This window comes from Sitodiplosis mosellana, unplaced genomic scaffold (assembly GCF_009176505.1).
Source record: "Sitodiplosis mosellana isolate CC-2019 unplaced genomic scaffold, AAFC_SMos_1.0 Smas_scaffold_11, whole genome shotgun sequence".
Lineage (NCBI taxonomy): Eukaryota > Metazoa > Arthropoda > Insecta > Diptera > Cecidomyiidae > Sitodiplosis > Sitodiplosis mosellana.
In genome coordinates this window covers 3,809,757-3,834,762 of record NW_022595253.1, presented here as the reverse complement: position 1 = coordinate 3,834,762, position 25,006 = coordinate 3,809,757, and the positions used below count along the sequence as shown (strand labels likewise).

At 35.7% G+C, this 25,006-nt stretch overlaps 1 protein-coding gene across 50 annotated transcripts; it reads right to left on the bottom strand.

The window, feature by feature from the left end:
- Positions 1 to 340: 340 nt before the first annotated feature.
- LOC129567525 (restin homolog) lies at positions 341 to 24,299 on the bottom strand. Of its 50 annotated transcripts, XM_055444501.1 has the most exons (18): positions 23,902 to 24,247; positions 23,588 to 23,738; positions 23,333 to 23,417; positions 22,801 to 23,152; positions 14,625 to 14,693; positions 13,243 to 13,362; positions 12,841 to 12,897; positions 12,032 to 12,412; positions 11,792 to 11,957; positions 11,532 to 11,709; positions 11,128 to 11,187; positions 8,612 to 8,722; positions 5,609 to 5,719; positions 5,337 to 5,363; positions 4,929 to 5,043; positions 1,199 to 4,862; positions 744 to 982; positions 341 to 679 (listed from the first exon to the last, which is right to left on the bottom strand). In XM_055444501.1, the coding sequence occupies exons 4-18, from the start codon at positions 23,099 to 23,101 to the stop codon at positions 633 to 635; spliced, it is 5,646 nt and encodes a 1,881-aa protein (XP_055300476.1). In that variant the 5' UTR covers positions 23,102 to 23,152; positions 23,333 to 23,417; positions 23,588 to 23,738; positions 23,902 to 24,247; the 3' UTR covers positions 341 to 632. The 50 variants fall into 50 exon arrangements, with proteins under 50 accessions (XP_055300476.1, XP_055300479.1, XP_055300481.1 ...); XM_055444504.1 differs by lacking the exons at positions 12,841 to 12,897; positions 23,588 to 23,738 and having other exon boundaries at positions 5,337 to 5,360; XM_055444506.1 differs by lacking the exons at positions 13,243 to 13,362; positions 23,588 to 23,738 and having other exon boundaries at positions 5,337 to 5,360.
- Positions 24,300 to 25,006: the final 707 nt, after the last annotated feature.

The following is a 25,006-nucleotide window of genomic DNA, read 5'->3' as shown; positions in this document are numbered from 1 at the left end:
GTGCTCATTTATTAAATGAATAATGGGCATAACAGCCCATTTGGAATTTTTTTTCGAGCAAAACTCTTAAATTGAGAGATTAAACATACAATTAAAACCACACATACTAGGTTCATAACGCTTCAAGATTATAAGTTCAAGTACAGTATAACATACCTTTTTTTTACTTCTGTGTAAGTATTGATCTGTAGGCTGGAAATCATTGTTAAATGCCTGGTCAATTTTGCCGACATACCCTAAGCAAATATATGAAACAGTAGCGTCATTCACTGAATGACCCATTCGGTAGCACAATATAAACCAAAAGCTCCACAGCCCACTTTGTTCGAAATACTTTCCGTCGATTTGAATTCATTGATATTTTATTTTCATTGTAAAAGACAATTCAACTATATTTGTTTTCCGATGTAAATGTTAGATTAAAAACGAAATTTCATGCTAAAAACTCCAAAAAAAATTCGAATATTCTCTCTAATAATAATAATAATTTAAATTGTACTAAAGCATTCAAAAAACAGACAATATGAATCATTTTCATTTCATTCGTTCCATTATTCAATTAATACTACACAAGAATTCTGGCTGAGGTCGAATTCGTGGTAACTCGTCGCATTTTCGATATAATGATCATTTTAATACGTCTCTTCGGCGTTACATTCACCCGCCTCGTGGTCAAACTCTGGAATGAAAGCAGATTTTGTTTTGAATTAATACGAACATGTAAATATAGAATAGATGCTAACCTTCACAAACTTCACAGTATTTCCGAGGTGGTGGTAGCACGCGCTTCTTTGTTCCGTCGGCATTCACTTGACCATTATTAATTGGCTTCGAGTTACCAGCTATTGTATGCATCGGACTAGATTCAGACGATTGAACGGGACAGTCTTCAGTATCATGTTTATCGAATTCATCGCAAATGTCGCAGAATAAACGTGGCGCTGGCAGTCTCTTCACCGCTGGCATGTCGAATATCGGGTTTCTAATAGAATAATGAAAAACTAATTAATTTTCGTTCTCTCTCGTCTTACTTTTATTTATTTTCTTTTGTAGTCTTTACCAATTCTCTATTTTGCCAATAATTTTTATTGAAAATTGCAGTATACTGATTTTGGAATATTGCGTGGTGTTTAGATTTTAAACTGAATTTCTAATTTCAAAATTCTCACTTTCGAAATCTTTAGAAAACATCACTTACTTGAATAGTTCAGCCGATCGAATTTGTTCCTTGAGCGCCTCATTTTTCCGTTGCATATCTGCGATGATGGAATTCAAGAATGAAATTTGTGCACCTGGTTCACCTTCAGCGACGAAACTTTCCGCTTGTTTCGGTAATGTCGTCGCCTCTACAACGGCAAGCAAACGTTCCTTCTCTTTCACTGTAGATTTCAGCGTGATAATTTCTCCCTCTAATTTCTTGTTCGCCAACAAAAGTTCGGCTTCGCGTGTCTTAAGTGCTCGTGTTGCTTCTTCATCATTCGATTGGCTCTCGTTCAACTTATCAATGTTATCCGATTGTTCTTGTACTTTGGCTTCGCTATCCCACAATTTCAGCGTTAATTCTTCGATTTCTTTCTTTTTCATTTCTTCTATTTGTACAAGCTCTGCCCGAAGGTTGGCCAATTCGTTGGTTTGAGTTGAGCTATTCTCCGACATTTCTCTGACCTTTTGTTGGTTTTCAATTTGAATACGATCCAAATTATTGGTCAACTCGGTGATTTTATCTTTTAGCTGTTTATTTTCCGAATCGACCGTTGCAGCAGCAGCGATTTTCTTGTGTGCTTCGCCCAACTCTCGGGTTTTCTGTTGAATTTCATCCGAAGACCGTTTATTTTTTGCCTCATTTTCTTTCAGTGCACTGGCCAAATTGGCATCCTTTTCGGCGCATTGCTTCTTCAGGTCATCAACCGTTTTAATGAGCTCAACAATGTTGGATTCCTTGAGCTTGAGTTCTTCAGATTTATCCTTTAATTCATTCTTCAAATCATCCGATAGATTCACTGACGGTGCCAATTGTGACACTTTCTCTTCGAGCGCTTTGATGATTTTATCCTTTTCGTTCGATTCATTTACAGTGGACTTGATTAGATTTTCGATTTCAGTCTTTGCCTGTTCTGCATCATTCTTATATTTTTGGAAGTTTTCATTTGTGTTTCGCAATTGGGACTCGATCAATTTTACTTGTTCCGCTGTAGCAGCTCTTTCGTTTGTGAAAGTAGCAGTTTTCTCTTCCAGTTCTTTTTGTAACGATTGAATTTGAGCGGTTGCACCGGACATATCGGTCTCTTGCTGTTGAATCTTCTGCTTCAATTCATCCATCGCGCTGACGGTTTGCAATAATTCATCGACTTGTCGTTGATACTCGAGATTTTTGTTCACCAAATCCACCTGTTCATCTTCTGTATCACGGAAAGACTCACCGAGTGTATTGTATTTGCTCTCCAATTCACTCAATTTGTCCACCGTTTGCTTCTTCTCTTCCGAAATGACTTTATTCGCCTCTTCAAGAGCAATGATTTGCTTCCTCAATGAAGTTTCCACAGTATTTTTATCGTCTGAAACCTTTTCCGCTTCACTTTCGGCAGCTGACAATCTTTCTTCAAGGCTTTGAATTTGAGCGGTGATCAATTGAATTTCATTATCTTTGGCGGTCAACTTTTCATTGAGTGCCTTTTCAATACCCTTTGCCTTTTCTTCCGCCTGCTTGGTATGGGCGATTTTTTCATTCAACATCGATTCCAAATCATTGACCTTATTCGAAGCCGATGTCAATTCATTCATTCTTTGCTCAAGATCGGTGTTCGTATTGGAAATTTCCTTTTGCAAATTTTTGATCGTATTTTCCAAATTGTCAATGGTAGACTTGTGTTCAGCTAATTGACGATCGGACACGGTTACACTTTCTTGACGTTCGTTATGCAATCGCTCTTTTTCTTCTCTAAACGACATTTTCAACGCGTCGATTTCGTTTTTCAGAGCTTCAGCCTCCGATTCATAAGCCTCCTTAATTTTCGACAATTCCAAATTCAGTTCATTCTCTCGGTCGATCTTCTGTGCGGTGAGTGAATTCATTTCATTTTTAAGTTTATCGTGTTGCGAAGTGCGAGCTGCCAAATTCTGTTGGGTTTCATGCAATGACTTCTCAAGGTTCAATTTCGTTTCGTTCGACGAATCAACCAGTAAATCATACGCCTCTTGTTTGGCTTTGAGGTCTTCAACCAATCGACGAATTTCCGTGTTTGAATCTGACGACGAAGATTGTAGGGCTTCGAGATTTTGCTGCAATGATGTCTTTTCACTCAATAGCTGCTCCAATTTCTCTTCAGACACAATTTGTTTACGTTCCGAATCGGCATAATCGACTTCTAATTTCAATAGCTTCTCTGCTTTTCCGGTCAATTCGTTTGAAAGTGATTGGATTTTGGTGTTTAGTTCATCAATCGATGCTTTTCCCTTCTCAGCATCAGTGGTTCCTTGTTCGACTTGAATTTGCAATTGTTCACATTTCTGTTTCAAATTCTTGAGCTGCCGCTCTTTCTTGTCATTTTCCTCGAGCGATGTGTCCAATGAATTTTGAAGCTCGGCAGCTTTTGACTTCAGATCTGAATTTGCCTTGGCCAAATCTGCCAATTGATTATTCTGCTTTTTGAGCTCCAAATTAAGATTGTCTACTGTCGACTCGTTGTTGTCGTTTTGCACCTGAGTTTCTGCCAATTTCTCTTGTAATGATTTCAACGTGTTTTCATGTGATTCGATAACATTTTTCTGTTTTGTAATTTGTTCCGTCAATTCTTTATTACTATCTTCGACTGTATTCAATGTTGTTCTTAAATTATCGATCTCCTTCGATTTTTCGTTATTCGATTGATTCCGTTCGGTTTCCAAAGTCTTCTGTAATTGAGCATATTTCTTTTGGGCCTCAACCAATTCTTTTGTTTTCGATGCGGCCTCGGTCTCAAATTTCGATTTCACCCCCATAATCTCATCAATTCGTTGCGTCAACTCCGAAATGTCCTGAGCCAGTTTCGCAATGTGCTTATCTTTTTCGACGACAACGACTTCACGCACCTGGCTTAATTCAGCGTTGGTTTTGTCCAATTTTCCTTGAAGTTCATCGTGTTTGGTTTCCTTTTCGTTATTCATCGCTTGCAATGTCGAAATTATGCCCTCTTTTGTGGCAATTTCCTGCTTGTTAAACTCAACAGCTGCCTGCGTTGTTTGAATGTCTTTGCTAAGCTGTTCAATATTTTGTGTCTTTTCTTCTAATGTCTTTTGCAAATCTTGAATTGTGGCCATATGAGCCTCGACCGATTTTTTTGAAACTTCCCATTCGCCAAGAATTTCAGCATATTTATCGTTAGCTGAAGAAAGTGCCGCTTGTTCCGTTCTTTTTACCGACACCGCCTGTTCTTTTTCCTTTAAGGCTTCGGCATATTGCCGTTCCAACGATTCGATTTCCTCTTTTTGAGCAATAATTTCGGCATCTTTAGCATTGACCAATTTTTCGATATCCTTTTCACCGCTGACCAATGCTTGTTTCAATTGATTCTGTGCGGAGATGAGCTCATCTCTCAAATCGTTTTCGATTTGTTTCATATCCAAGTATTGTTTTTCACTGGCCGCATCCTTGCCCACCAGCTCACTCTTGAGGTCTTCATTTTGCCGCTTCAAAAAGTCAATCTCCTCTCGCAAGCACGTCTCACTCACACCCAAACTGGATATTTTTATCTCACATGACTTTTCGAACTCATCTTTATCCTCCTTGAGCTGCTCACACTCCTTCGACAAACTATCACAACGAGTCTGTAGTTCAGTGATCTCCTGCAACTTTTGTTTGTAGTCAGTCTGCAGTTTTGTTAGTTCTGGAGAAGAAAAGAAAAATGTAAAAAAAAGTGATACAATTTGATCAAATTGCAAGAAATAAATACCTTCGATTTTCAGTTTAAGCGCGTTGATTTCTTCTTCATTCGGTTTGTTAGCATTTGCCTCCAGCAATTGTTTCTCCAAACCAGCAATCTTCTCTCTGTATTCGTCCAATTGCGCCTGTGAATCAAACGTTCATTAGAATTCCGGATTATTCAAAGGGCGTTTTGTTAATACGCAAGGAAAAAACCAAATTGGAAAATAATAATAACAACAATTGACCAATTCAATGAATCAATTTTGAGCAAGTTTGAAATCTTCTGGACCACTTCGAATAGGATTTCATGCAATAAACTAGGAAACTACATATCAAACGGAATCGTATGAAAAACGAACACAACTAGTAAGAAGGACACCACACAAAATCAAGTGTCAGACGAGTTCACAATGCATTCCCAATATAATTTACTTACGGCCTTCGATTCAATCTGGACTTTCTGCTATGAGGAAATGATGAAAAAGAAAACAACAAAATGCATAGTGCGTTGAATGTAATAGAAAAAATGTAAAGGAATACACGATTAGCCAATCATAATATCATTTTTTTTGGATGCAACAAAAAGAATTCGTGTGTGTTCGGGAGAAATGAAACGTTTCAGTAAGGTGATTGAAAGTAAAGCTACCTTTTCACCAATTTAAATATGACATTTTTTTAAGAAGAAGAAATTATTTACTAATAATTTACCGTTTCGTTGCCTCCGCAGATTGTCGCTTCATCGATTCGGAATTGAAGATCTTCGGACTTCAATCGCTCCTCTTCCAGCTGTCTCTCTAGGGTGGCCACTCGTTCACGCAACTATAAAATGGCAAATAAAATCATGATTAGTTTCTTGTTGAATAGGTTGACATTTTTCGGTTTTTATTGATGTTATGATCACCCAAGCGCGACTCCACACTTAGCTTCTAAATGTGACACCGTAGTAAGTGTGGGCATACGTTTTGCGAATAAGCGACAAAGAGAATGGAAACAAGTGCGCGTGTGGTAGTGAGTAGCCTGATGCGATGCTACTCAATGTAGCGACTAATACACGCGCACTTGTTTCCATTCTCTTTGTCGCTTATTCGCAAAACGTATGCCCACACTTACTACGGTGTCACATTTAGAAGCTAAGTGTGGAGTCGCGCTTGGGCAGTAAATGGCCATGCTTGATGTGGTTTAAAGTAAAGGATGCGTTGGTCAAGAAAATCGGATAGCTGGTCAAAGTCGAAGATCTGTAATGATATGAAAACTTATTGCTATATTAACAACGGGATCGGAGTAAAGATTGTAATTTTTGTGGTCTTTTTAGAGCTTCTTACTAGGTTTTCTATTTATCCTAATTGGTAATGGTTTGAAATTAAAATTTAGCATTCAATGATAGATAGCTGAGGATATATGCGGAGCATAGAAACTCTTGTTAAATACGGTATACCATCGTTAATACGGTTTGTGCATTGTGCAATGCTCTCAAAGTTTAAACAGACTAGAGCGGAAACGTTTTATCAATGCTGAGCGCATACTAAACAGCAATAAATGGAGAATTAATATGCTCGTTTGGAATTGTCAATATAAAAATTGAATGTCCGATTGTCATTTGATTTGATATGTTGTGAAAGCGTTGCAATTCAAAAGCAAAAGTGAGAAGTAATGGCATTTTCTCGAATTTAATCAAAAATAAGCCGCAATATTGCAGATTCCTAATCGATTGCGGTAAAATCACATGAAATTCATTTGTTTTGTCAGTGCCACTCCTAATATCGGGGCTCTTAAAATGGAATTGGCACTTTAAATATTGTGAATTTTTCCCGAAAGTGTGTTTTAGATAATTTAGAATAATGTCCACCGAGAGAAAGTAATTTATTCTCATAAATATCTTTAAATTTCTTCATTTGTAGTTTTTTATATGCCAAAAAGGAATAATTTATGTTTTTGCATCAATAAAAATGGAAAAAAATCAATTTATGGCCATTTTGCTAATTTGAGGTGTAGATGAGTTGATGTTTATTCTAAATTCAGAAGATTAATAGAATCAGCGGCGATTTCCTTGCTAAAATTTATCGTTGCCAAAAAAGGGATTCTGGTGATAAATTAATTTTATTTCTCTCCTCTAAAATATAGATTTTTGTGTCGTTTGGATTTCATTTTACGTGAAATTGTAGCATGTCTTGTGATCTCATGTCTATTTCTATATTTGTGTGTGCTCATTGTTCAGTTCAAGCAGATATATAAAAACGCAGGAAAGACAAAAAATAATTGATAACAGAAAAACTCATTTATTTATACAAATATCAGCATATCTTAAGAGGGAAAATTTTAATTGTTGATTCGAAATTAATATGATAAAGGCTAATGCGAATTGAATTAAGAAATTTGGTATAAATTTTAAAAGGCTATCATATGCCGCTTGAATCGTTACCATCGCCACAAAACCGTTGTGAGTCTGACTTTTTTTTCAATACAAAATAATCCGTAAACATCTTCTAATGAAACAAAAGTTAGAATAAAATTCTAAATTCCAATTCTGAACTCACAGTTTATTAAAAATATTTTATTTGCATCAGTAACTTAGGAAAACTATAATTATTCCACTGCAAATGATTTCAATTTGAAGTTCGAAACTTCGCAATCAACAGCGCCATCTTACGTTAGTCAACGGATATACACTCCAGTCGCCATATTGACAAGTGACAACTGCGTTGTCGTTTCACATTTCAAATGGAAATCATTTGAAATGGAATAATTGTAGTTTTTCTAAATTTTATTGATATTTTTTGCTAGGGGAATATCACGCTCCTGAATCTTGTGAGATATTTGAAATAAACATCAATTGTATGACATATTTTCGAATATTTCGAATAAATAAATCAGATTTTTGTGGATTTTGGAGATATTTGAGATTTCTTGCATTAAATCCAAATAAATACATTTAAATATCATACATAATCACAAAAATCCACAATATTCCGCCGTATTCACAAATATCCACCATATTTCATACGACAGATTCTTAGAGATAAATTGGATTCTTTTGAAATATTTGAAATAATTTAAGCGTGATATTCCCCTAGATTTTTTGTAAACTGTGCGTTCAGAAATGGAACTTGCAATTTGATTCTAACTTTTTTTTAATAGAAGATATTTTTAATAGATTATTTTGTATCGAAAAAAAAATGAGATTCATACCGGTTTTGTTTATGGCGCTGGTAGCACTTCGAACTTGATTTTTCGTTCAACATCAACCGACTGAAATGATACCTAGTGGATTTGCTGGCCCTTTAAATTTTATCCCAAAATCCGCATTAGCCTTTCAAAATCAGGAAAAATCGTTATAAATGCACAAAAAAATCTGGTTAGTAGCAAAATCGAAACTTGTTTCAAAGATCCTTTATTTCGATGTATAATTTAAGTACTCGTTGGAAAAGGGAGACGTAAAATAATAATAAGTAGTAATCAATCGCAGCCATTATTTAGTCAGAAGGATGTCATGTAGAATGCAATGTTGTTCATGTGTTCCTTGCCATCCACGGAATTCCCGTTTTAGTTCGCTCAAGTGTGAGTTGCGACGACGAATCAAATTCGCCCATTGACCATTGTCGCTGCTATCCGATTTTCTTGACACTGGCGACGATGCCTTCTTCTCATCAAAACATAACAAAAGCATTCAATAAAAATCAACGTAAAGATGTAAAGATAACATGCTCAATTCACCTGACGAATTTCCTTTTGGAACACCATCGTATCATTTTCGGTTTGTTGGCGAGTCAAATCACGTTCCAAAATCAGCTGTTCAATATGATTTTGCTTCTCTCGCAACAGATCCTAAGCAAATAAATTGAATTAGGTTGACATTCGTGATAAGATTTCATGATTAAAGATCTAAAATTAAGGCAAGCGCTTGTTCATTTCATTCAATTCCAATCGAACCTAAGATTTCAAGCTTACTACCTTAAAGACAATTTCACCAGTCTTATGATTATGAAATTTATTGAATATGATGTAATATTTATGCATAAATTAAAAAAACTCTGATTAAAATTCCCTGTAGATGTCTCAGCTAAATCAACCGCAAAGCTACTCAAGTTTCTCATTTAAGCTCGTGAATTGTTTCAACAGCATCGAAACTTCGTTGAAAGAAAAGAAAAAACTTCCGATCAATTGAATCAGGTGAACATTAATATTCACGTGTTGAATGGAAACTCCTCTACGTTTCAAACGATAGGTATCGTTAATGTAGCGTGTACATTAAGTTTTGGTGTGAGCCCACGCAAATTACTGCGAACGAGAAGCTAATTAAACCTACCTCAACACGGTTGAGTTGATTATGTACTAATATGGCAAACGAAACGTAGTCTAACGTATGATTTTTATTGGACATTGCAAAACGTAAATCCGTCATCGGGATATGGTGACACAAAGCACATCAAGCAAAACAACAAGACCCTAGTCAATTAGCTAAGAAGCATTGTAGTTTCCATTGCACGACCAAAACTATTCGATTTTCTTACCCGAAGTTGGTACTAATTTAGAAATATGCAAAGCCAAGTAAAGTCTCACACTGAATTTATGATTCAGCATGCTATCATAAACCACGTCAGAATTCTTGTTGGATTTTAATAGGCAATTTGAAACAGATGAATTGCTTAATGATCTGAGACACTTGCATATACAACAACTATGATAATTTAGTTTTTTTTGGTCGATTTAGGAATTGGTTCTGTAAGTCGGAAGCAAGTACTTGGTTCAATCTCGAACCTTTAATTAAGTAATTTAACCGAGACAGATGATTGTTTGAGCCGTAAATTCGTGCGACAACTGTGTGTGCCGCATAATAATATGTAAAACATTTTGTTGTCGCTGTGCGCCATACTCGGTGTATCGGTTTGTCACGTCTCTTTTGTTTACGACCATAAACCAAACTAATGGATCAATAATTATAGTACAAGATTTTTTTAGAATCGACGATTTTTTTAGCGAATGATGCTCATCAATGAATGAATGAGCGCTTGAATTTCTCGCAAAAATTGAAATATGAAATATTCAAATCGCAATAACAATACATGCTCATCGATTTCTGAAGGGAATAACATTGTTTATGGACAAGTCAGTACAAATTGGACGACAAAATAAACAGAACATCTGGTTTTTTTTCTCGATTCATTTTGCCGAAAAGAGAAACAAGTTTTTGTCGATATTTCCAAAAAGCGGCAAATAACTTTTTATCGATGTGAAGAAAAAAAAAGAAGAAAAGACAACACTGCACGCCGTCTCATGAATAATGTGCTAAACGCGCACGAACGCGTTTTTGTTTTTTTTTCGATGAGACGCAATGAACTGAAAGTGTATTGTTGTCGAGCGCGATGTTTACGTGGTCAAGGTATATATGTGCTGAAATGTTCTTGACCAAAATAAATGATCTATCAATACGAAAATGCGATGAAAGTATGGAGTTTGGTGATGTCGGTGACAGATTTTTGAAGAAGAGGCGACGAAGAAAAACATACAACATAAACTGAAACCTATGGTATTTTTGACCATTGATTTTCGTCTTGTTTTTGTAGTTTTTGTTCCGAAAACTGTACTACAGTAAACATGCGATGATTGGAAACAAACGATTTTTAATGAACTACATGAACTACCATCAATTAGCGTAACGATGATAATTTGACAAACAACACACACCAAATTTTGACTTTTCGCCTTTCAAATGACTTTTGTTCTGAAAGGAAGAATTCTCTGCGTAGATGGAACTACCAACCCATTACCTTTTTTTGCTATATATACACATACAAATATTTACAATTCTTATAAATACGATTTTTTCAAAGAAAAAAAAAATTCAAGAATTATTTTTATATGTACAATGGTAGTGATTGCGTAAATTGTCCCGTTACAGCAGCGTTTTATTTGTTTGATTTGGTTTTGTTTATTTTGCAAAAAAAAAATTCCATTGGATTATGAACAAGCACTTACACATTAAATCCATTTACAAATTATATCATTACATGGCACTAAAATTAAAATCCAGACAAAATTAGATGATAGAATCATTCACCGGGCCCTGTCAGACCGGATTGTTCTATTTATGTTTAAGGGATTGGTTAGTAACACACATTTACAGCTAAATTATACAACACATTGTTTATAAGTACATTTTTGTTTGTTCGCAAATAAAATGTTACACAATTGTTTCTTTATTCAGTGCAAACATAGTATATGTGTCATACCTGCAGTGAGAATGTATTCTTCGACGTACTCGCCGGAGGTTTTGCTGCAGACGATAAACGCTAAAAATGCATTCGTGTTATTTTTAGGTTCATTTACGCAAATAGAGGGAGATAGATGATGTAAAAAAAATGAATAATGAATTGGGAATTCATTCGATTAGATGTGATTATTTCAGCAATCAAAATTATTTGGTAAAAGACATTCAAATAAAAATATATGGTTAAAATGAATAAACGAAACGAAAAAAGAAATATCTGAAATATACATATAAAAACAGACACACAGCAGCACATAATAAGAAATTGAACATGGGAGTTGATATTGTTGTTTGTTTTTCTGAATAATTTCTGCGCGCTTAGTATGTGCTGTAGACAACGTGATAAGTGGTGGTTGTGAGCGGTACCTGTGCGCTCATTCGTAAGCGAGATGTGTTAGTTGATGTAATACTGCCCATGGTGCCGATTGAATTGAGCGATTCCTTGGAACCGGCACGCGACAAACGTGATTTACGCGATAGCGGTGACAATGATACCTTAGCCAAAGGAACAAAAATACCAAAATTCGGCGGACAATTGAAATACCTAAAATGAATGCAAACGAATTGGTTTTCCCATGAAATTTGGCTTTTCGAAATGCGATTGTGTTTTTTTTTTCAAAACATACTGCACACCATCGACGGTTCCGTCATTTTTGCCGCTTGGTTCATCCAATTGAACACCACACCAATTTCCTGGAGCAAATTTCGTTTCACCGATGTACTGCAAAATTCCAGCACGACTTCCCATTCCAGACGAAACAATCACCCGATCTCCAACACTCAAATTGGTTTCTATAAATAATTCAATGAGTCATTTCAATATCCTGCAATTTTTCGCTCACTCTCGGCTTGAATGTGTTACTAACTTGATGGTGATTTGCCGACATAACTGGACACGCTGCGTGTTGGACTGACGGTGCCGGAGCGTGGTGGCGATGATATTGATCGAACGCTTGTGTTCATCGAATATGTTGGCGAGCTACATGTTATATCACCCAAGGGTTCCAATGTGAGTCGTGTGAGTCTGGAGAAAATGCCTCGTTTTGGCTCGCATTGGAAGTATCGCTTTCCCGAGACGCATCCATCATTTTTACCACTTGTATCATCCAACACAATGCCAGCCCAATCACCGGGTGCAAAATGTGTTTCACCTATAAAAGCAATTTGGCCTGGGCGATGTCCACCAACAAAAACACGCTGACCGATAATGAATTGATCGGTATCTGTTGTCAACACCACACCTTGGTCTGCAATGCATTACACCCAGAGGAGAAGAAAATGCTTAAAAATTGTGTCTTCATTTCTTTTGAAACCGGTTGAATAAGTATGGTTAGAGATTTTGTTTGTTTTTTTTCTTCAGTTCGACATTTATAAATATGTTTAAATTCTAATTGAGTGAAAAATATCTTAAAGCTAAATTTTTTTTCCAAATATTTCTTCTCGATCTCGATGCATTGCTTAAATTTTTTGCATCTTCTCTCGACCGAAATGTATTAGTTTGAGGTTGTCAAAGGTGGAATTAATTACACAGTTAGTATAATAATTCGTGAAAATAATATATACAAATTATTAACACAAATAAATGTTTAGTATGCAAATTGAAATCAAATAAGTAGAAGAAGAAAGAAAGGAAACAAAACGGTTTTTTTTTTTTCATGCAATTGATGAGCTTTACCTGAGCTGCGTCTTCGACCCGTAGCTTCAACATACCAATCCGAATTGGTTGATCCATCTTTGTTTGTTTAACGATGAGATCAATTCGTGCAATTACAGGCAACAATCAATCAAAACCAACAAAATACGATGCGAACGACATAACAAATGATAGATATAAACGAGTGCCGCATTCACCAATAGTGTACAATAATGAAGCCAGAATAAAGAAACATAAACGATAAAATTTTCATATACAAAATCAATACAGAAACGATGGTACGGTGGCGTGCAAATAGGATGCAGATGATGATGATGAATATAAAATGAAAGAAACAGAAAATTGATGCAAAAAAATAAAACATAAATTTTTCAGCTGTGCATATAACATAAAAAGGATGGCTAACAGTGACAATATACCCACTTGAGAGTTTTCTATCGTTTTTCATTCCTTTCACTTCCGGTGATTGAGACATTGAGGATCGATACGTATCGTTATTGTTTCGCTCTGACATCAAATCAGATTCACTTTCTTCATACACATCTATTCATGCGTATCAGCATTATAGAACGGAACGGAACGAATCCATGCGAAAAATAGAAACGTTTGAATAAATTTTATCCGTTAAAATGTGATTTTGTAAAAATTTCAATGAAGAATCCGTTATCAACAAATGATCCCAAAATAAATGGAATTTATGAACAACAAAAATTTGAAAAAAAAATTCGCATGAGATTTTGCCGAAACCAGATGTCATACTTTGAGAGACCAAAAAATGATAGAAAATTTGACCAAAATTGAATTTAAATTCGAAATTGAATGAATGATTAAAGTCCGAAAAAATGATAATTTTTTTTGAAACGATTTCAACCACCATCGTGATTCAAAAGTGATTAATTGATTTCGGCTTGAGATTTTGAAAATATTGAAACAACATTTTGTAACTACTCAGTAGGTTAATTGCCAAAAGGAAAATGCTTAAAACAACATGCATCAAATGCTACCTCCACATCTACAGAAAAAAGAGTCCAATCTTAACATCTAGAAGCAAATATGCTTTTGCTAATGAAACATTGAATGAGTTACCGATTCTCCTGAACAGTTTATTTAATTGCTTTAATAAGCATGCTTAAAACACACATGTGTCACAAAAAAACTGAACAAACTCTTAAGCTCACTCGGAAGAGCCACCGACTTTTGCACACCTCGACATCATAACAAAATTGAAGTGTTATACAAGCTGCAAGTCAGAATCGTTTCGAAGATGACAAATCGAAAGTAATTGCAATTCATTGAAGAATTGAAAAATTGTTTGAAGTAGTCTTTAAGCTCCTTGGACATCGTCAAGTGGGCTTGGCAATGATAAATGAATGAAACGGCTTAAGATCCACTTCATTTACAGATAAACCGATTCAAAAGAGGGTTTATTCTATTTGCATCGAAATTGTTTGAAAGTGTGTGTGCAACGAGTATGATCGGCGGGTGTATTCAGCGTTCAAATTTATTCATGGAAATGGTTATGATTTGCAATCAGAATAATCCGTGATTTATGGATCGTTGAATCGGTTGTTCTTTTGCTATATCAATGTGTTCAAAATGCAATGTATCTTATTTACAATCAACAATATGACTAATGGCCAAAAGCATGCGCCAAAATCTGAACAAAATATGGCACATTGAAAAGAATTCTAAATTAAAATTTATGACACCTAAAGCCAAATGAATGTCGAAAATGGGAAAAAAGATGTAACTAAGAACAAAACAATGCGATGAGCAAATGTTTAAGTGATATAAATATACATTACCTGCGAGATGTGAACGTGAATATTCATCACTTTGACGTCGCATTTTATCGGCTGATGTTTCGGATTCGTCTGAATGACAAACAAACAACAACAAAAATAAACGTAAACCGAAAAGAAAAAGCATGCATAAAAACGGAAATTAGCAAACAGAAAATATATTAAAAAAATAAAAAGAATGAGCAGAAGAACCGCAAAATGAAGTATTTGAAAAAAATACACTGCAAAAACAGAGAAAGATAACAAAAACCACATCGACACCGTGCACCGCACAAAGAAATGCTGTTGTTTTGCTGAAAGAGATGCTGTTGTTTTTTTCAACGAAGTAAATTCTTTTCGACACAAACGATGAGAATTCAACAAAAAAGATATTTCCATAGACAACAATCGACAAATTCATATGAGATTCGCGTAGAAATAATGTCATTTGCAATAAATACCAAATACGCACAACTGTGAATCGAATGGCTCTCTTCGGTTGGTTTTCCAAACATCTGCAAATTGAACGTATGAGATGTTCAATCGAATGGGATTGCGCCTACTTTGAGTGTTACATAGCGGCACCAAAGAACGTACCGTTATCTTTTATTACAGTTGAAATGAGATTCTGATTTTTTTAGTACCTGATCATATTTGTTAGATAGCCTTGAAATAGGCCAATGTGTGGTCGTGTGTTTGCGTAACAAACGTATTTGACTATTTGCGCATGCCTTGTGCAAGCCATATGTTGTGAAAAAGCACTCCATTGACTAGATTTATTCTTCACGATTGATTCGATTCACAATATTTGAGTTGTAAGAATTAGTTGGGGACCATCTTAGTAAATATGTGACCAGCATCACTTCATTGAATATGACTAGCATCACATCACTGCAGAATGGTCAATGAAGTGGCTATTTGATAAAGTAATTCGCAGACTATTTAGAAACGGAAACGTTTTGTCGCCATCATTTAGACGGTGAATAAATGTTTGCACAAATTGCATATCATTGCTGCATATGTTGATTATAATGGGCGACTCTAGGTGTTTTTTTCGCAATATTTACATGTTGGCTCGACTTGATATATTCGACACAATAATCGAAATCACCATGAAATCTCAATTTAAAAATCGACACATTTGATTTACAATTTGTGCACAGTTGAAATTGACTTTTTTCTTCATTTTCTTTCGTCGTGCAATTTTATATGTTTTGCTGTTTGTTGAATTTTCTGGATTTCTGAAGCAAGAGAAGAGAAAACCAAGCAAATCGATTTCGAGCGGGTCAATGCCAAATAATTCAACACCTCCGTTCGTAACGCCTGACAGTAATTCGTTTCCAAATGCTTTGGATTTCGTTGAGAAAAATAATATAATAAAGCATCGAGTATTGAGAAACAGCCGGATTGTGTCTCATTTAGAATTGAGATCTGTCTTGTGTCGATTTTTTGACGCCTCATTATTTATATTTATCACAGAAATACTGCCCAATCATTTTTTGAAAAGAAGTCGAACATAAAACGCATACCGCTCCGTCGCGACAATTATACAATTTACCATTTGGATTTGCTTGCTCATGCCGACTTCGGCTGTGTGACGAACAGTGTGTGTGTATGTGTGTGTGGTGAAAATTGGGTGTGAATTCACTACCGTGAAAATCATCATTTGAATGGGTCGGATGTTGATCGCGCTTTAATCGGCTTTGAAACGGTTTTGTGATCGCTTAAAACAATGCCAATCTCCAGCACAATATGCCGGAGAATATGCTTTCAACGCCATTCGCGTCGGCGTATGTTTGATGTCGATTATCGTCGTTGTCGACAACAATGTGTTAAAATTTCACATTCTCGTAGAAAGTAGCTTTAAATCGTCGGTTTTTTCAAAATAGACACAATGAATATTTTGAAATGTGATAACGGTTCGCCTCGACAAAGTCACCGAGATAGAATCCATTCTGTTGTTTTCTCACATCGAATGACTCAGTTGAGTGTGTATTTATTTGCACAAAATGAATGAAAACGCGGTTTTTATATCGCGGAATACAACTCAAACGACTCAACTCCCAGCTCAAAAAGAATTTACACCTAAAGAATCAATTAAAATATCACGATAATTATCAGATTGTTCTCTCTCTCTCCCTCTCTTTTTTTCTCGCTGCGACGCAAAGAACCAATACTGGTGCCGCCAACTTCGATACCGCTTCGATATCTACCGATAGAGTGTGTGTTTTTCACTTGAATCGAGATTGATCTTTTATTTCAAGCGTAAGTGGTGCGCGACGAGTGTAAACGTATTAAATGTTACATTCTTGCAAGAGAGTTATTTTACAGTCACGTGTTATGTTGTGACTTTATTGTTATCATTCAGCTGTTTGCTCAGCTGACAATTGGTAACATTTACCACATTTGAAAATATCAACGGGAACCCCCCTTGAGATGCTGAGTCAGAAATTGACATTTAAAAAAAGAAAAAAAACCTTCAATTGCGTTCACTTTGTCAGTGGCCTGGAACTGATTGGCTCCGTCAAAAATATCACGAAATTTTGTTGATCTTCCTATCGCAATCATAATAAAAACTCCGAATGAGATTATGACTATGGCTAAACAAACACTATGGAATCTAAGCCACTCATGGCATTCTATTGCCCAAAGTGTTATGCTAATCTACTTGAAAACAAAAATAAGTTTCTTCATTTGATTTTGCACTCAAGCCATATCAAAAAAATTTGCACGAAATCGTCATCGTAGAACGCTCGCTTTTTTCGCTCTCGTGGATTCAATTTGAATACGCAAAACAGTAAAAGGAAGCAAAAGAAACGAAATGTGTGTATTTCGACGTGTTTGACCTTGGACTTGAATTGTTACAATGGATCCCATCACGTTGTTATTTCATGAATATTATGGCCGATTGTTCTTCATTTGTTGTCGAAAAAGACACCAAATAAAAAAAATCACAACATTTCAATTGTTTCCATGTTGTTTCTCTCTTTCTTACGGAATCAAAAACAGCATCACCCAGCCATTAATAATGTCAACTTAAAAAAGAGTTGTGACTGTTCAAAACTGACAAAACGCAGATAATCGCAAATTTAAAATCAAATTCGTTGTCAGTGTTAATTTCTTTTGACCATTTTCAGATGAACTCAATTGACAAATTTATGTGCGGCCCATATCATATAAACAACGCCGAACAATGGGACTTCAGAACTAGTCATGGCGATAAAACATAAATCAGAGCAGAGAAAAAACCAACAATAAACATTCAATTGCTAGTCGCGAGTTACTAGTTACTAGTCGCGAATTCTGAATGTTTAGCTGAAATCATCATCTTCTTTTTCATGAAGAACGAAGCTGAATGAAACTGGTTTTACAGTTCAGTTTTATGAACATTAATAACCCCAACGACAAAACAGTTTGCATAAACAGTTTTTGCGAATACACCCGTTTAATGCAGTTAACATTTTTCTTAACCTTAAGGTTTCATTTTGGTTATTTATTTCAAAAACCTTGTTGCTAATCACCGTGTGCTCCATCGGAAGTGGAGAAAGTCGGATTCACGTTTCGAATTCAGTTTCAATTTTTCGTTGACCAAATACGTGGAAAAAATATTGCTTGTAGGAGTCATTAGCCTAACTGCTAAAATGCCAATGACAAACCATAAAATACCACGTGCACAGCCTATGTAATTAGATAATGAATGTAATAAGTGTTTTGCATGCACATCAATATCATTTTGTTGAAATGAAATATGGATGAATGATCATCATCATCATTATTTCAGCGGAGATTTGTTGTGAGAGATCTAAATGAAACTTGATTTGTTTGAATTTGTTTTTTTTTTAAGCTCGATGCGGCGCTCTTGCATTTAAAAACGATTCCGCTTAATTAATGACGGAAATAACGTTAAGTCACACAGAGACCGCCAATAAGCTGAATCAAAACCAGCTGCAGATTTTGAGTCGATGGATCCCATCAAAGTTCATTGTTTTTGGCGAAGAAAGTTGAAAATCTTTCATCACGGCCAAATTGATGGGTTTTGATTTTTGGGGAAAAGTAGCCGCCGATCCGCATATAATGTATCTACGACGTAGAAAACTGATGATCGGCTCCCACACAAGTGAATTATTGATTCAACCGCTCTCTTCGATGAATTCGACCGAAAATGAGATGTTTTTTGAATAAAAAAAATTCATGTATTTTGTTTCGGATAGTAATTTAGAGTAGACCAAATTGAAGCTAATCAAATGGTATTTACAAAATGACTAACGGCCTCTCTCTGTGTGTGTGCAATGCTGCTCAACTGCAGCCAGTCAAAAAGCGGAAAAAAATTAAGCAGTAAAACGAGCCGATCGGAGGGAAAAAACACTGTGTGAAAAAAATTAATTTATTAACATCGACATACGATCGAGAGCGCAAGCTTGAGCGTACAGCATTTGAAATCCATTTAACGAAACATTAAAATAATCCAAGAGAGTCGTTTCATTTGGCACGAATGCCGCCTCCACGATTTGCAGTGGAAAAAATGATGTCATGTGTGTGCTCATGACAGGCGATCAAAATCTGCGTCTTTTATTGTCTATGGCGTACGTAGTTTGAGACCGAGAGAGCCCAGTGTATGAAACCGAAAGCATAGCATACCTTCTTGAATTCCGATTCCAAAATGCGAAACAACACTTTTATGTTAATAGCATTTATGTTTTATTGCACGATTTTTTCCGCTCCCGTCATCATAACCATATTTTTGTTCAGCTGTTGTTGCTATTTTAAAAGGTTTCACCATGCTAAAATTGGAACTTTTCGAGTGGTCTTTTTCGAATTGACATAAATATTTTGTTTCGCTAGATCGTCCATGATTAATTTGTTTATGAATTTATCTCAGCGATTTTTTCTGATGTATTTACTGCATTTGTACACTTTTGTTTTCATACAACGATCTGAACCACATTCTTCGCCATTGTTTGTGACGACCGTTTTGGAATGGTTTGTTTTTATTCAGCCCGCGATATGCATAGTGTCACTTTATAAATGTTCGCTTTTTTGTACACACAAAATCTTTTCAAACGTTAGCGGAACTATTTATGTCAAGTTTTACCATGTTTTATCGACTCTACAACGCTGTAACATGTTTGTGGTGTGTAAAAAAGCCTAGGTGTGAATGCGATAATAAAATGTTGCGCGATAATTATAATTTGGCTGATAAGAAACTTGTTAAAGCGAGAAAAGTTGTTATTTTTTTCATCAATTAAAGATATCACCGGAAAGATATCAGCTCATGATATTGGGATAAAAAAAACTCCACAATGCTAACATTCATTACGAAAATCCCAATTTGGACGAAAATGAGATGCATTGCGTTCGATTGATATGCAAAAAAATTCATTCTTGGCCCCAATTGTTCTCGTGCAATTTTCAATTTGAATGCTTCATTTGTTGTGTTTCATTCAAAGAAAAAGCGTTTGTACTACTGTTGAATTTCACTGCCATCGGTTTTTAATGGAAATCAGCGACGAAATTCCCATCGAATCAATCATATGGAATTTCTTTCAAATTCACGTTTGTTTTTTTTTTCCAATGTGAATCAACAAGGCAACCGAAGAAAAACTAGTCAAGACGTGAACTTTGCAATTACTTCTGAAAATGGTAACCAGCTGACGGTTATTTCGCAACGAAATTGATTGCATATCAGACTGCATTATGTCATTTGCAATTGAATTCGAAGTGAGAGAAAAAACACACGACCCGTCGCAATGACAATGATCTAGAACGCTTTGGACGGTGTTTTTTTTGCTGTCGCGAAGCCCCTTGATTTGCACATAAATCAAGCCGAGCGCAATGCATCAATGTGCAACAATAATTGCTTGTGACAATGATGAGTATTGAATCTCTGTGTTTCGGACACAAACTGAGCTCTCATCGATGTTGAGGGCTCTTGTTGAAAAATTACGTCACACTGATTTATTTTATCTTTCTGTCATCGAATATCAACAATCGGCACATATTGATACACAACACTTGGGACTTTTTACGTCGTTTATTTTTGCGCTTGTGCGCCCAACTATGGACTAGCTAACTTTTCAAAACCCATAAAATGTGTGAATGAAAAATTGCTTTTGAGAGTTCACGTCACTGTGTTTCAATGATCATGAGCATGACACGAATCTCGACATGCACATACAAATATATGCGTACTATTGCGCCGACATGAATAAACATTAAATCATTACGTACAAAATGATTCTGATAAAGCGATTTTTTTCTTCTCTCTTTTACAATGATGATCATATATGCTCTGCGTGCAATTCGCGCACAATACAAGCAGACATGACTTGGGATCGATGATTAAACTCGCATATATTTAAATAATTTACTATAAATACGGTCAAAACGGATTTGAATTCGCATTAATTGGCTCCACCAAACCACCAGCCAACTATATACTGTTTATAGAAATGGAATAAAATTTCCAGAGTGCTTTCGAAACAAACAACATCAACAATATTTCTCACTTTTGTACACAATGATCACATCGCAGTACCATCCAACGTTTTTTTTCTCTTCTGTGATTTTTCAAAGACGGAAAAAAGAAGAAGAAAAAACTCGAATGAATTCTAAATAAGAATTTGAATTCGATTATATCTCGGCGATGTGGCTTTCGGAATGAACAAACTTGACTGAACACGTTTCATGTTTCGATGCTTCGCAGTATTTTTTTCTTTTGACATTTGACGAGAAAAAAAACAAGACACGATTGAAATGATGAAATTTTTTTTTCAAAAAATTACCTAAATCGTAATTGTTTGAAGGAAAAAACGGTAATTTTGTTCTCAGTTGAATTGACTCAAATCCCTGGTGAATAATTCGACGATTTCCCCAATGACCTTCGGCGTTTGTGTTATTATTTGTTCGTGTTGTTCCAACTTGTTGCAGTGAAAGAATGTTTTTTTTGGCTCTCCGTGTGAAGAAGAAATCAACTGATTTTTTTTTAGCGCTTAAACTGAATCGAAGAACAGCTATCGCTTTGCGATCTTCTGAAAGACTAAAGCAACAAGCGCGAAACAGTGATCGCGTAAGCGTGATGATTTTGACGCTCTCAGTTACACACCACCACTTCGACAGAAATAAACGAAAAAAACAACAAGCGTTCATGGGAATCGTGAACGCGCATTGACACTATGTACATGGAGAAAACCAGATATGATATAAATTGTATTGTTTGCACGCTGAGTCAGAGGAGAGACAGCGTGAGAATGAGTATATATGTATGTAATGTGTGCATGTTTTTCGTTTTCTTCTTTAAATACGCAACACCCGATCGTCGGTGTTTAAGTTTGAACAAATCTATTCCGCACATGACAGCCGATCGCTAGATAAAATTTATTGATTATTCGCTCAATATTTAAAATACTTTTTAAATACTTTTTCTCCTTTTTCTTTTTTCTGTCTCTTGTTTGTTCTTTCTTCTTGCTTCTCTCAATGAAGAAAGCTATTCGTTCTTCACAAGTCAAATCGATTGTTTTGCGTTGCGTAAATTGAATTTATTGCATTTGACCTTCTTTGTTCCTCGAGTTCTCATAAATAACAATGAAGTTTGATCCTGATTTATCGAATGAGATGAAATTTATTGGCATTTAACGACGAACATGGAATAATGAACAAAAATACGAAATGGAATTACGCACAAACATAGAAACGAAGAAACAGTTAAACCAACAAAAAAGAAGTGTTTTCCATCGATGTTTACAAATAAAGAGGAATGAACAATTTTCCGGTGACTAACACATTTTCTACATTTTGCTGCTTTTCATCCATTTCTATTGCACGATGAATGAATGCCGATTGTTGTGATCAACCGTTTTTTTGCTACTTAATCATTTTCACGGAGCATATGTGCTTTTGTTTTATTTTGTGTGTGTGAACATATTCGATTAAATGGTGCCTTTGATTATTATCAACATTGATGTTAATTAAATGTCTTTAAATAGGTTAACCTAATTATTATTATTATTATTTGCGTCATATGCACGAGCAGTCATTTGCTGCGTTACATGCTATTTTAATTGCTGCAAAAAAACACAATTTCTCAAACAATTTGGCGTCGTTCATGTTTTCCGTTCGCCTTTCGGCAGGAGATCAAAAACGAGCACATTTTTTTTGCTTCTACCACAGATAAACAAAGAAAAAACTGAAAAGTGGTACTTACTTTTGTGTAATTCTAACGGAGGTGGACCAGCTTTTGCACCGTGGCCATGCGCTGTGCATAAGCGGCCGATTCTGCTTGAGACCGGTGTTGAAGTTACCGTAATCGATGAGGTAGATGGTTTTCGAATGGTAGCTGTGGACGATGGCGGTCTCATGCCCGTTGGCTTTAGCAATCGGGACGATGCAGTCGACACATCACTTTTAATTGATTTCTCTGATGGGGTCGGTGACGGTGCTCGTACGGGTTTCTGCAGCTCTTGAGCCGCTCCATCAGTCTGTGATTCCGGGTTTATTTCACTCATTTTCCTTTCAGTATTTCATGAACGTTTCTGTCACTCTGTTTGCTTTGTTCACTATTTGTTTGTTCGATTGATTGATTGATTGATGAGATTTTCGAAATTCCGTTCACGTGGTTCGCGGTCATTTGAATACTTCGATCCAAAAATTTGCATCGAAATAAGCAAATGAGAAAGTGGTGCACGAAGCTGAAGGCGACACCACAATTTATGCTCTTATCATTTAAACACACTTACCTCATGCACATACAAATACACACAAAAATGTTTAAAAATAGATTTCAAATATGAAAATTCATATAGCTTCGATGAAACTGGTTTTCTATTGCAAAAAAAAACAACAACATGAAATTGATTAGCTCAGTGCCGGTGACCTTTGTTTGCGATTTTGTAATATTTCGATGAGTTCATCGTCGTGATAAAGTACTGGCACACTTATGTTAAACTTTTATTGGTTGCAAGAAGGAAATTTTTTTCTCGTTTCACACACACCACTTGAGCATAAATAATTTCAAGTTTGCACTCGTTTGGTCGTTGAACAGGGCAATTTAATTCAGACCTCACATCATCATTTCATTTTTGAAACCAGAACAAATGTCGAACACTCTACTTGATACATCTTTAAATAGCACACACAAATACACTTACAACGAAAAAAAAGAGAAAAAAAAATGAAAGAATAATTCACAGGTTGTTCCACACAGATAGAGAAACACTTTGCTTGTGCTCAGCTCATAAAATATATCAATGCAAGAGATATTTCTTTGCAAAAATGTTGCACTCAATGAATTCGAAAGCAATCATACTTCTTTTGGCTTGAATGCGGCTGCAGATAAGCATGTAAACATAATTTTTTTCTGTATTGCTATCTTCAGTTTTACACACTATGCGCAAACACTCAGAACAGACCACGAAGAAAAAACTTGTCCAAAAACTTTAATGAAATCTCGCGTCAATTGATTTTACACGGCACAAACTTTAATATTCTCGTATTCGCAATAAAATTATGCATTGAATCGTCGACTATTTACATTGGTGGTGTTCCAAATATTTGCTCAAACTTTAAATAGAAAAAAGAAGTCACACGCAACAATTTCAAAGCCCAGCTGACATTTAGCTGCGATATGGCGCACTTTTCTCACTTAATGTGTGTCTTACTACGGTTTGCACCTTTTGACTTGTTGTCAATGATCTGTCAAAGTGTGCGTATGTAGTGGTGATTCCGTAAATGGAACATGTAAACAAAACGTTCTGCGGTGACATCTAGCGCCTAGTTGCATAAGTACGGATGGGTCGAACGTCCAACGAACCGTACAGCTGAGAATAAATTCATTCATGACGTCAAAATTATGTGATAGGAATGAAAAAAATTAATTAATTTTGTTCCATATGATGAATGAATGAGTGGAAAGAGATTGATACTTTGATTTTTTAATCGATTTCAATCGAAATTTCTTCAAAATACTCCAATTTCAACCATGAATGCCTTCAAAGTACTACAATTTAACAAGTAAAATCACTAAAATAATTCAAAGATACACAAAAATGTAATCAAATTGAAACGTAAATCATTTGTTTATGAATTGTCTTCAATGAGTCTGTGCAATAGAAGGTCCATCTATCGCTCCGTCAGCACAACTAAACTCCCGAGCTTACTTCAGTTGCTCGCTGGATTTAAGTGTACAATTCAAAAATGTAAACAATTGCAAAATCCATATTCAACATTTCTGTACACCCGTCGTTGTGCTATATCGTTCAAATGGCATAATTTATCAATTTTACTTACTAAGTAGTTGCCACTCAAAATCCGATGGAAAAGCTCAATTAGCGTAAAAAAATCCCTGAATTAAATCCGAATATTGAATTGCCGCCACGGTCTGGATTGACACAGCTTTGCGCCACCATCCGCAT

Coding starts and splice junctions, on each gene's coding strand:
- LOC129567525 (XM_055444498.1), bottom strand. CDS start 21,746: ATGAACGCTTGTTGTTTTTTTCGTTTATTTCTGTCGAAGTGGTGGTGT. Junction 5,720..8,611: donor TCCAAAAGGAAATTCGTCAG/GTGAATTGAGCA, acceptor GCCATTTTATAG/TTGCGTGAACGAGTGGCCAC. Junction 5,361..5,608: donor TCTGCGGAGGCAACGAAACG/GTAAATTATTAG, acceptor TCCTCATAGCAG/AAAGTCCAGATTGAATCGAA.